The sequence below is a fragment of the Mustela lutreola genome, chromosome 8 (genome assembly GCF_030435805.1).
Source record: "Mustela lutreola isolate mMusLut2 chromosome 8, mMusLut2.pri, whole genome shotgun sequence".
Lineage (NCBI taxonomy): Eukaryota > Metazoa > Chordata > Mammalia > Carnivora > Mustelidae > Mustela > Mustela lutreola.
The window spans coordinates 14,816,440-14,829,052 of NC_081297.1; the positions used below are offsets into that span (position 1 = coordinate 14,816,440).

Consider the following 12,613-nt stretch of genomic DNA (forward strand, 5'->3'; position numbering starts at 1 on the left):
AAGAATACTTTACTGAGCAAAATTATCCTACAGAAATCAAATCAAATCTGTAAGTTTGATAAATATTAACAGAATGAAAAAAAATTATATGATCATCTCAATATATGCAGAAAAAACATTTGACAAAATTCAACATCTTTTCATGATAAACACTCTCAATAAAGTGGGTACCAAAGTATCATACCTGAACATAATTAAGGCCACATACAAAAACCCACAGCTAACATCATTCTCAGTGGCAAAACACTGAAAGTTTTTCCTCTAAGTTCAAGAATAAGACAAAGGTGTCCAATTTACCACTCGTATTCAATATCAGACTAGATAAAAAAATGAAAGGCATCCAGATCAGAAAAGAAGAAATCAAACTGTCATTGTCTGCAGAGGATATGATCTTACATATAGAAAACCCTGAAGACACCACCAAAAAGCTGTTAAAACTAGCAAAGATGAAGCATACAAAATCTACATATACAAATCCGTTACATTTCTATACATGAACCAAAAAAATCTGAAAAAGAAATTTTAAAATGCCATTCACAAAAGCATCAAAAAGAACAAAATACTTAGGAATAAATTTAACCAACGAGGTGAAAGATATATACACTAAAACTATGAGACTTTGATAAAAGAAATATCAGATACACAAATAGGAAGATAGCTCATTATTTATGGATTAGAAAAATCAACACTAAATATCTCATGACTCAAAGCCACTCGTAGATTCAACGCAATCCCTGTCAAAATTCCAGTAATGTTTTTCAGAGAAATAGGAAAATGAATCCTTAAATTTACATGGAACAAAAAACACCCCAAATAAGCAATCAATCCTGGGAAAGAACAAAGCTGGAAGCACCACAATTCCTGTTTTCAAACTGTTACAAAGGTATAGTAATCAAAATAGGATAACCGTTCATAAAAAAAAAAAAATTTAAAAACCCTAAAAAAACAGAATCAAGAACCGGACAATAAACCCATGGATCTAATCAACTAAAATTGATGATGGAGCTGAGCACACTCAAGGAAGAAAAGATCATCTCTTCAATAAATGATCCTGAGAAAACTGGATATTCACATGCAGAGAATGAAACCGGACCCCTAACTTATACCACTCACAAAAATTAACCAAAACTGGGTTAAAGACTTAAATATATAACCGTAAACCATAAAACTCCTACAAGAAAACAGGGGGAAATCTCCCTGACATTGATGTTGGCAATGATTTTGGATGTGACATCAAAAGTACAAGCAACAAAAGCAAAAACAGTGGAACAAGCAATGTTTCTGCACTGCAAAAGAAACGAGCAATACTCTAGTTCCATTTACGCTGAATATATAGGGGAAGGAAAGGAAAAAATAAGATAAAAACAGAGATGGAAGCAAACTGTAAGGACTCAAGGAGAGGAAAGAAACAGGGCTACTGGAGGGGAGGTGGGTGGGAAGATGGTCTAACTGTGTGGTGGGCATTAGGGAGGGCACTTGTGAGGAGCACTGGGTGTTACATGCAAGTGATGAATCACTAAATTCTACCCCTGAAACTAATAATACAATATATGTTAACTAAGTTGAATTTAAATAAAATCTAAAAAACAAAGCAGAAACAAGAACATAATGAAAAAGCAACCTACAGAATGGATGAAAATATGTGTAAACCACACTATCTGAAAAAAGGTTAATATGTAAAATATATAAGAAATTCATACAATTCAACAGCAGAAAAACAATTCAATTAAAAACTGGGCAAGGCATCTTAATAGACAGCTTTCCTCAGAAGATATTCAAATACCCAACAGGACCAAAAAATGGGCTCGACATCACTATTCATCAGGGAAATGCATATCAAAACAATAATGATGTGGGCGCCTGGGTGGCTCAGTGGGTTAGGCCGCTGCCTTCGGCTCGGGTCATGATCTCAGGGTCCTGGGATCGAGTCCCGCATCGGGCTCTCTGCTCAGCAGGGAGCCTGCTTCCTTCTCTCTCTCTCTCTGCCTGCCTCTCAGTGTACTTGTGATTTCTCTCTGTCAAATACATAAAGTCTTAAAAAAAAAATGAAAATCAGTGGTAACCTTTGAAAACTCAATTCTGGCGTAATGGGACTGGAAATTACTAGTGAGAATTCAATAGTGAATGGGAGGGAAATAAGGATCACTGAGTGTACATGGTTCTTTTAAGGATTTCATAGCTAAGTGGAATGATCACAGATGACTTAATTTTCTTGTTTAGTTCAATCCTTACACAAGTACTTTTGTAATATTTTGAAATTTTTTAAATTACATACATGTAGCACTAAATTTTTTTTTGTTTGTTTCTCTGTTTTGTTTTGTTTTTTTGAAGTGCCAGACAAAAGGAACGCTTGAGTGGCTTAGTCTGCTAAGTCTCCGACTCTTGGTTTGGGCTCAGGTCATGATCTCAGGGTTGTGGGATCTAGTCCTGCACAGGGCTCTGCTCTCAGTGCCAAGCCCGCTTGTCCCTCTCCCCACCACCACACCTCACCCCCAACTCTCTCTCTAATATAAACAAATAAAATCTTTAAAAAGAAGCCAGACCAAGGCATTAAATAATTCATGAAATTATGTAAGTAAAAGACTCCTCAAAAATTTTTCTAGATAGGGGCACCTGGGTGGCTCAGTGGTTTCGGCTGCTGCCTTTGGCTCGGGTCATGATCTCAGGGTCCTGGGATCGAGCCCCGCATCGGGCTCCCTGCTCCGCAGGAAGCCTGCTTCCCTCTCTCTCTCTCTCTCTCTCTGCCTGCCTCTCTGCCTGCTTGTGATCTCTGTCTGTCAAATAAATAAATAAAATCTTTAAAAAAAACATTTTTTTCTAGATATATAATATTATATAATCTGATTATCACTTTTTTTATGCTTAGAAAGACCACAGAAAAACTCTAAGTTCCAACAGCAGTATTTCATGCTTGATAAAAATCATCTAACTCTAGGATATCTTCTACTATCCAAAATAATTCGTCATATTAAAATTCTGTAAGAGAAGTACAAGGGGTTTAGAATGCAGAAAATATTCCTATTTTGTAAACTGAATTCTCATAAATTCTATAATATGAAGTCACTATTGAAAATTTTGGTGTGGCACATGTAGAAATAGATTCTCTTTAAAAAGGAAGGATAATAACACGTGTGCAAGTTACCTTAAGAAGAAGATTCAATGCATTAGTGACATCTTGGTTTATAGCACAGGGATCAAATCAAATGTTTGTACAGAACATGGGACAAGTTGACATATGAAATCTCTTGGTAATACTCAGATCAATTTGAGGGTCCAACATTTGAGCACTCATGCATTAGGAACCAAAACCAAAACCTAGTGACTAGCCATTTTGTTGGTAATAAGAGTGCCAGAATAGCAGGTAACTTCCTTTTGCAACACAGCAGATATTAAAAGTATTCTATTTTTCACAAAACTCGACCATTCTCCTACACCATACACAAAGATAAACTCTAAATGGATGAAAGACCTCAATGTGAGACAGGAATCCATCAAAATCCTAGAGCAGCACACAGGTAGTAACCTCTTCGACATCAGCCACAGCAACTTCTTTCAAAACATGTCTCCAAAGGCAAAGGAAACAAAAGTGAAAATGAACTTTTGGGACTTCCTCAAGATAAAAACCTTCTGAACAGCAAAGGAAACAGTCAACAAAACAAAGAGACAACCCAAAGAATGGGAGAAGATATTCACAACTGACACTACAAATAAAGGGCTGGTATCCAAGATCTATAAAGTACTTCCCAAACTCCATACCCAAAAAACAAATAATCAAGTCAAAAAATGTGCAGAACAACAGACACATGAGAAAGTGCTCCACATCACTCAGCATCAGAGAAATACAAATCAAAACCACAATGAGATACCACCTCACACCAGTCATAATGGCTAAAATTAACAAGTCAGAAAATGACAGATGCTGGCGAGAATGTGGAGAAAAGAGATCCCTCCTACACTGTTGGTGGGAATGCAAGCTGATGCAACCACTTCAGAAAACAGCATGGAGGTTCCTCAAAAACTTGAAAATAGAGCTACACTACGACCCAGCAATCACACTACAGGGTATTTACCCTAAAGATACAAATGTAGGTATCCAAAGGGGCACGTGCACCGGAATGTTTATAGCAGCAATGTCCACAATAGCCAAACGATGGAAAGAACCTAGATATCCATCCACACATGAATGGATAAAGAAGATGTGGTGTATATATATATACAATGGAATACTATGCAGCCATCAAAAGAAATGAAATCTTTTTTTTTTTTAAGATTTTATTTATTTATTTATTTGACAGAGAGAGATCACAAGTAGGCAGAGAGGCAGGCAGAGAGAGAGAGAGGAGGAAGCAGGCTCCTCACTGAGCAGAGAGCCTGCTGCGGGACTTGATCCCAGGACCCTGAGATCATGACCTGAGCCGAAGGCAGCAGCTCAACCCACTGAGCCACCCAGGCGCCCAAAAGAAATGAAATCTTGCCATTTGCAACAATGTGGATGGAACTAGAGGGTATTATGCTGCTCAAAATAAGTCAGTCAGAGAAAGACAATGATCATATGATCTCCCTGATATGAGGAAGTTGAGAGGCAATGCGGGGTGTTCGGGGGGTAGGAAAAGAAACAGTGAAACAAGATGGGATCGGGAGGGAGACAAATCATAAGAGACTCTTAATCTCACAAAACTAAGGGTTGCTGGCGGGAGTGGGGTATGGAGAGGGTGGTTGAGTTATGGACATTGGGGAAGGTATATGCTATGGTGAGTGCTGTGAAGTGTGTAAACCTGGTGATTCATAGACCTGTACCCCTGGGGCTAATAATACATCATATGTTAATAAAAAAATAGAAAGTTATATTAAAAAAACAGGCAGAAGACATGAACAGACACTTCTCCAAAGAAGACATACAAATGGCTAACAGACACATGAAAAAAATGTTCATCGTCATTAGCCATCAGGGAAATTCAAATCAAAACCACAATGAGATACCACCTTATACCAGTTAGAATGGCCAAAACTAACAGGACAGGAAACAACAAGTGTTGGAGAGAATGTAGAGAAAGGGGAACCCTGTTACACTGTTGGTGGGAATGCAAGTTGGTGCAGCAGCTTTGGAAAATAGTGTGGAGGTTCCACAAGAAGTTAAAAACAGAGCTACCCTAAGACCCAGCAATTGCATTACTGGGTATTTACCCCAAAGATACAGATGTAGTGAAAAGAAGAGCCATATGCATCCCAATGTTCATAGCAGCAATGTCAATAGCCAAACTGTGGAAGGAGCAGAGGTACCCTTCAACAGACGATGGATAAAGAAGATATGGTCCATATATAAAATGGAATATTCCTCAGCCATCAAAAAGGGTGAATACCAACATCTGCATCAATGTGATGGAACTGAAGGAGATGATGCTGAGTGAAATAAGTCAAACAGAGAAAGACAATTACGACATGGTTTCACTTATTTGTGGAACATAAGGAATAACATGGAGAACATTGGAAGGAAGGGGAAAATGAAGGGGGGATATCAGAGGGGGAGATGAACCCTGAGAGACTATGGACTCTGGGAATCAAACAGGCTTTTTTTTTGGGGGGGGAGCGGAATTTTAATGTGTATTTGTAAAACTCCTAGGTGTGTGCACATGAGAACAAACATGGGGATATGGATATTAGCTTAAACTTGCTGGGAGCATGCTACTTCTTAGCTCACTTTGAAAAATCCAATACGTTAAAAAAAATCTTTACCATGCTGCTATGTATATGGAAAACACTATTACTTGCTAGAAGCAATAATCATCATTGTCATTATTAACAAGGACATTTTGAGCATTTTACTCCACAGTTGGAACTGCCAGAATGCTTTACATTGTGCATGACATGTTTCTCCTCGAGGATGTTACTCTAGGAGGCTGGCTTCATTATTCCCATTTGACAAAGAAACTGAGGTCCAGTGCTCTTATTATGTTAACAATAGGAGTGTCAGTGAAGACATGAAAGCTACTTTGATCCATCTCTTTAATGCACCTGAATTGCCCTGTTGCCCTGTCCCTGTCCCTGACTCCACTCACCTATCCCCCTTAAAGGTTGAGAAACTTCGCCTAGCATCACCCCTCTGCCCCCAAGTCTAGGCTGGAGGACGCCCTCTCCCTCCCACCTCTGTAGCTTGGAGATGCCCATCACAGGCCTGTCCACATGCATCCTTCTCCTCAAGCAGGGGGGCTTTCCGGGGCAGGGACATAGTCCCCCAACTCCCCCACCCCAGCCCTGGGCACACTCTGGAGTCTGAGCAAGGCCTGTTGAGTAGATGAGTAGAGGAAGCAAATGCGGAAAGCAAGTCAGAATCAGAGTCTGGCATAGCTGGGGGCCTTGGATGTTAGAGGTCATCCTGGCCTTTGGTTTAGTGATGACGTGTCTCTTTCCAAGGCCGCTGCTCTGAGCCTCTTCTCTCCTGCACCTGCACCAGCAGAGAGGAGGCTGAATAACACATACAGGGACGCGTCTGTTCTTCGGGAACCCCAAGGAATAGGAAGGAAAGTGTGGAAGCATCTTCAGGACAAGAACCACCCTTTATCTCATTTAGTTTTCCCAGCATCTACATGAGACGCTTGGTTTATGCATGTCGACTGACTTGCAGAACAAACTGAGGCCTTTAAAGGGGAGTGGGGTGGGGGAGTTGAGTGAGCCCAATGATGGGTATTAAGTAGGGCATGCATTGCATGGAGCCCTGGGTGTTATACACAAACAACGAATCACAGAACACTAATCAAAAACTAATGAGGCTATGGTGACTACCATAGCATAATTTAAAAAAAAGAAAAGAAAAAGAAATGCTGGGATAGAAAAATAAATAAGTAGATAAAAGTATTCCAAAATTTGCATAAAATATGACATCAAACCAAAAACTTTAAATATACTTTGTTAAACAATCAGTACCTTGTAGACCTAAACTCATTTTTTCAAACAGTCACATACTACATTGTTTTACAGGGGTGAAAATTTACTTCCCTATTGACAGATACTTAGACTATCTCCAACTTTTTTATATGAAATAATGCTATAATAAATATCCTTAACATATCATATTTTTTATATATAACAATATATAATAAATTCCCTTAGAATGTGTGTGTGTGTGTGTGTGTGTGTGTGTGTTTACACAAGTCATGTTTTCCTATAGGATCTAGTCCTGGCAATGAAGCTCTTGGAATAAAGAGACAGAATATTTAAAGTTTTTGAAACACAATGCTAAATCACCCTTTAGAAAGGATTTACCAATTTTATTTAACAACAGTATATAAGAATGCCCTTTTCCTCACATTTGCTAACTTTGGTTGTTAATTTTTAAATAGAATATTTATCACTATGACTACAAAAATGGCATCTCATTATTTAAATTTTTCTGATTAGCACCCAAATTGAAACAGTCTTACTAAAAACCATAAAATTTGTTAATCATGAATGTTAGTTCCAACTAGAGTTTGTTTTATAGGAAAATAATTATTACCTACTATTTAAATATTGCTATAGGCTTACCCATCAGATTCTTCATTTTCCGTAATAGGACATAGGTTGTTATCAGTTTTTCCACTCCCTATTGGATGCATTAGTCCAGCAGAAGCAGAAGCATATATGCTTTCTAATACTGCCATTTCATCATTTTGGTGCCTCTTCGTTTCTTCAATCTTTAATGGAAGTTTGGTACAAAGGATAATCGTTACTAGTTTATTCATTAAAAAGAACTTTTTATTCATTTTTTATTCATGTTTTAAAGATTTTATTTATTTATTCATCAGAGAGAGAGAGAGCACAAGCAGGAGGAGGTGCCGGCAGAGGGAGAAGGAGGCTCCCTACTGAGCAGGGAGCCCAGTGCAGGACTCCATCCCAGGACCCTGGGATCATCACCCGAGCCAAAGGCAGGCTCTTAACCAACTGAGGTACCCAGGCATCCTAGAACTTTTTTCAATAATTATATCATTTGACTCTTAGTTTGCCGTAACTTTAATTCGCAAAAATATTTTGTGGTTATCATTACAAGTAACTGCAATTTTTATAAATTCTGCTTCATTTCTATTTCAATAAAAAGAGAGGAACTGGGATGCATGGGTACCTTCATGGATAAGTATCTACCTTCAGTTCAGGTCATGCTGGAGTCCAGACCTGCTTCTCCTTCTGCCAGTACCTCCCCCTGCTTGTGTGCACCTGCTCTCTCACTCTCTCCCTCCCTCTCACTCTCTCTCTGACAAATAAATAAAATCTTTAAAATAAATAAATAAAATTAAAGTAGCAGAATTTTCCAAATTTTCAAAAAAGGGCTTTCTTAATTTTGTATTCACATCCATGCTTTTCTACCTAACATTCCCCACCCTACCCTATCTGATCAGCAGATAAAAAGAAATAAAAAGACAAAGACACAAAATTTGTGGTCTTCTGTCTTTACCATCTGGATTTTGCATAAATAGTCAGATTTAAAGGCTGTGACATTGTGGTGTTCCAGGAACAAACAGGAAGCTTTCCTCTTTTTGGACTGAGCTATTCTTTCCCCCAACTGCCTCTTATAATCCTTTCTCCATTTGGTCCCTAGGGTTACCAGTAAAGTGACAGTGTTCATTAAAATATATGATCCAAAGTCCACCACAACACACCAAAAAAAAAAAAAAAAAAAAAAAAAAAACCAGAGTGAATCTGCTCTTAGTGCAGAATTCTGGTAACTAAGTAATGCTCCCCAAATTCCACATTTAGTAACCATAAATTTTTATAGGTAGAGGGTATAAAAGTAATTATCAACTTTAATCCCATTTTCTACTGATGGTGGGGGTAAAACCAAAAAAGGTTAATGATTTGTCCAAAGTTCCTAAAGTGGCATTACCTAGCATTTTATGGCACCAAAAGAGATGATATAATTCTTTAATGCCGAATCAGATAAGTTACCAAATTCATTAAATTACTCAGATACATTAAAAGTGTGACACTGGCACAGTAATTTAATACCTGAATTGGGGACGAGGTGCTTAGCTACTTTTTCTTTTAAAGAAGATATATTTATATCTGTTTTTTAAAATTCGAATCACCTCAAAAGTCAGTTTTCTCCCTTCCAGTTAAATACTGAAGGTTTGTTGAAGGTTTATGCTACTTACATTATAAAAATCCTACATGTCAAAATGGACCATACTTTATTAAACATAATATGAAGGTTTGGCTCAACAGAAACGTGTGAAAATGGTGATTAAAAAGAAAAAAATATGGAGGGGGTGCCTGGGTGGCTCAGTTAATTGGGCCTCTGACTCCTGATTATGGCTTAGGTCATGATCTTCGGGTCATGGGATGGAGTCCTGCATCAGGCTCCATGCTCAGTAGGAATTCTGCTTCTCTTCCTCCCTATCTCTCCCTTTGCACCTCCCCCTGCTCATGCGCTCTCTGAATAAATAAATAAATCTTTAAAAAGAGTCTGTTTAGGGGCACATGGGTGGCTCAGTCTGTTAAGCGGCTGCCTTTGGCTTAGGTCATGATCCCAGCGGTCCTGGGATAGAGTCTCACATCGGGCTCCCTGCTCAGAAGAGAGCCCGTCTCTCTTCCTCTGCCGGCTGCTCTGCGTACTTGTAGTCTCTTTCTATCTCTCTGTCAAATAATTAAATTTTTTAAAAAGCTTTAAAAAAAAGAATCTGTTTTAAAAACATGTGGAGAGAAAAAGTGACCATACAAATATTTGTTATTAAAAATATCTCAAAGTGATCGTGTTGGAATTCTAAATTCCAAGAGTGAGTGAAGCAGAGAAGACCGCACATACTGAAACAATAAAAAGAAGCAATAAATAGATTGGTTTAGCTGAAATTTTTGTTTATATCCTCTTTCCTGTCCTTGTTTCTTTCCCATTTTATTGTTGATGTAAGTGCAATTTATATTTAAGCCAATAGATAGAAATGAAAACCCTAGAAATGGGACACCTGGGTGGCTCAGTGGTTAAGCTTCTGCCTTTGGCTCAGGACATGATCCCAGGGTCCTGGGATAGAGCTCCAGGTCAGGTTCCCTGCTCAGGAGAGTCTGCTTCTCCCTTTCTCTCTCCCTCTGCCTCTTCTCAACTCATGCTCTCACACGCACACACATGCGCATGCACGCTCTCTCTCTCAAATAAGTTAAGCTTAAGAAAAAAATCTAGAAATTATTATATTTTTTTTTAAATGTATTTATTTGGGAAAGAGATCATAAGGAGGAAGGGCAGAGGGAGAAGGAGAGAGAAACTAAAGCAGACTCCACGCTGAGTTAAGTGCCGAAGGCTGGGCTTGATCTCATGACCCTGACATCACAACCCACGCCAAAAACAAGAGTCGGATGCTTGACTGTGCCACCTGGGCGCTCCAAGATAACTGTATTTTTAAAAGCAATTTTCTTTACAGTTTTTGGTTCATGAAGTCACAAGGTACAGAGCTAAATTAGTTTCCCAGTTCATATGCCACTTGGCAGACTGACAGAGAAACTTAAGGAAAACAAATCATAAGAATGTTTTTCCTGCACTCCTACCATTTAGACAGCAGAAATCTATTTCTGAACACAATTACATATTTAGACAACCCTATATGATACACGAACCTTTTTATAACTGGAAAATCAAAATGGCTTTCATTGATAAAGAAAAGAACAAAAGAGCAGCTCAAAATGAACCTCTACCTCTTTTTGAAGTTCAATGTTTCTCCGTTCCAAAGACAGGAACTCTATCTGCAACGTGCCTATCTCATTCTTTATTTATTTATTTATTTATTTATTTATTTTCAGTGTAACAGTATTCATTGTTTTGCACCACACCCAGTGCTCCATGTAATCCATGCCCTCTCCAATACCCACCACCTGGTTCCCACAACCTCCTACTGCCTGCCCCTTCAAAACCCTCAGATTGTTTTTCAGAGTTCATAGTCTCTCAGGGTTCACCTCCCCTTCCAATTTCCCTCAACTTCCTTCTCCTCTCCATCTCCCCTGTCCTCCATGCTATTTGTTATGCTCCACAAATAGGTGAAACCATATGATAATTGACTCTCTCTGCTCGACTGATTTCACTCAGTATAATCTCTTCCAGTCCCGTCCATGTTGCTACAAAAGTTGGGTATTCATGCTTTCTGATGGAGGCATAATACTCCATAGTGTATATGGACCACACCTTCCTTATCCATTCGTCCGTTGAAGGGCACCTTGGTTCTTTCCACAATTTGGCGACCGTGTGCCTATCTCATTCTTAAACTTTTTCACATCTTGCTGTAAATCTTCCTTTAGATACGCTTCTGTTGTTCTGTGACTACATGCTGGAGAACTCCCACTTTCTAATTTGGGATCCATACTTCTATAGTTATTAGTACTGTCATTAGCTGCATATAATGGCTTCTAGAATAGGTCTTTTGTTTTCTTCTAAGTGTTTGTAACAGCAGAAATACTGTGCCTTTTGACTCTTTCGTCTTATCTCACTGAAGCAGGCAAGCCAAGAATCAAAACGGCTTCCTGGATTACTAGACTGAGGTATACACCCAATGTCTGATTTACAACCAGTGCTAGTTTGGTTTACACTTTTTGCCATCTGCATGTCAAACTCTCAGTCTTCTTTCACTTCAAATGTAACCCATGGGTTCCTTACTTTTTTCTCTATCACCATCAAAACTCTCATTTTTGCTAAAAATCTGCTCAAAGTCTGATTTGTTATCATTTTCAGAGTCTGATTTATTTTCACTTAAGGAAAGATCAGAAGATGACCGGCAACTACAATCCGAGGATGAATGAGAAAGAACGACATTTTTGAGTCTAGACTCTTTCTGTTCAGGTAATGCCCGAAGTGTGACAAAGACAGGCACTGCAAATACCTCTTTTTTCTCAAAATCAAATCTATCACTTGTCAAATTAGAAGGTATTTGCGTTAAGTTTGCTCCTTCTTTAAAGGGACCATATAGTGACTCTTCTTTAGGATAAGCAGTAATTTTTTTTTTTTTCAAAAATTTCACCACACTTCTGCTTTAACTCTCTGGTGATGAGTTTTAACTTATTTTCCACTCTAATTTTCTTGTTTGGTCCACATGTCCTCATACTTTTGAACAGAAGGATGTTCTGAATATAAAAATATATCATCCTCTCAATCACATTCCTTATTCATTCCTGGTTCTTGAGCCATTTTTGACAGATACGAAAGTTAAATTGCTGTGTTTGATTTTCAGATGTCCTTTCTGTCAGCATACATGTTTGTAAAATAACTTTATCCTTAAGTAATCAAGTATGGACAAAGAAAAAATTAGAAAATAATTAAAATTTAACTTAAATTTCTAAATCTATGTTAAACTGCTCCCAAGTCACTGGATTATAACTAAGAAGCAAAAAACAACTTGCCCTAGCCTGAAACAGAAGAAAAACATAAATCCATAAACAACTTTGTCAGTTTTTTTAAGCTAAACAATTCATTACATGTTACATCTACCAAAAAATGAATTAGATGATTTTCAATGTTACAAACTTAAAAAACATTTTATCTTGCCATATCTTAAACAGTGAGCCCCAATAGTGCATTTGAAATTTTTTTTTAAGATTAATGACTAAAGGGGGCACCTGGGTGGCTCAGTGGGTTAAAGCCTCTGCCTTCTGCTCAGGTCATGATCCCAGG

At 38.2% G+C, this 12,613-nt stretch overlaps 1 protein-coding gene and 1 pseudogene across 11 annotated transcripts in view; both read right to left on the reverse strand.

Moving 5' to 3' along the window:
* ANKRD26 (ankyrin repeat domain containing 26) overlaps positions 1-12,613 on the reverse strand; it is a 154,232-nt gene that overhangs the window by 86,605 nt on the left and 55,014 nt on the right. For 9 of the 11 annotated variants that reach the window (XR_009356486.1, XR_009356485.1, XM_059183842.1 and 6 more), the window contains one exon: positions 7,522-7,670. The exons of the other annotated variants lie outside the window; for them this stretch is intronic. Coding sequence is in view for 7 of the 9 variants with exons in the window: in XM_059183842.1 (XP_059039825.1) it covers positions 7,522-7,670 (149 nt within the window). In the remaining 2 variants the exon portion in view is untranslated. The remainder of the gene's footprint in view (positions 1-7,521; positions 7,671-12,613) is intronic. 11 annotated transcript variants of the gene reach the window in all.
* On the reverse strand, positions 10,756-12,338 carry LOC131838129 (putative coiled-coil domain-containing protein 144B; annotated as a pseudogene).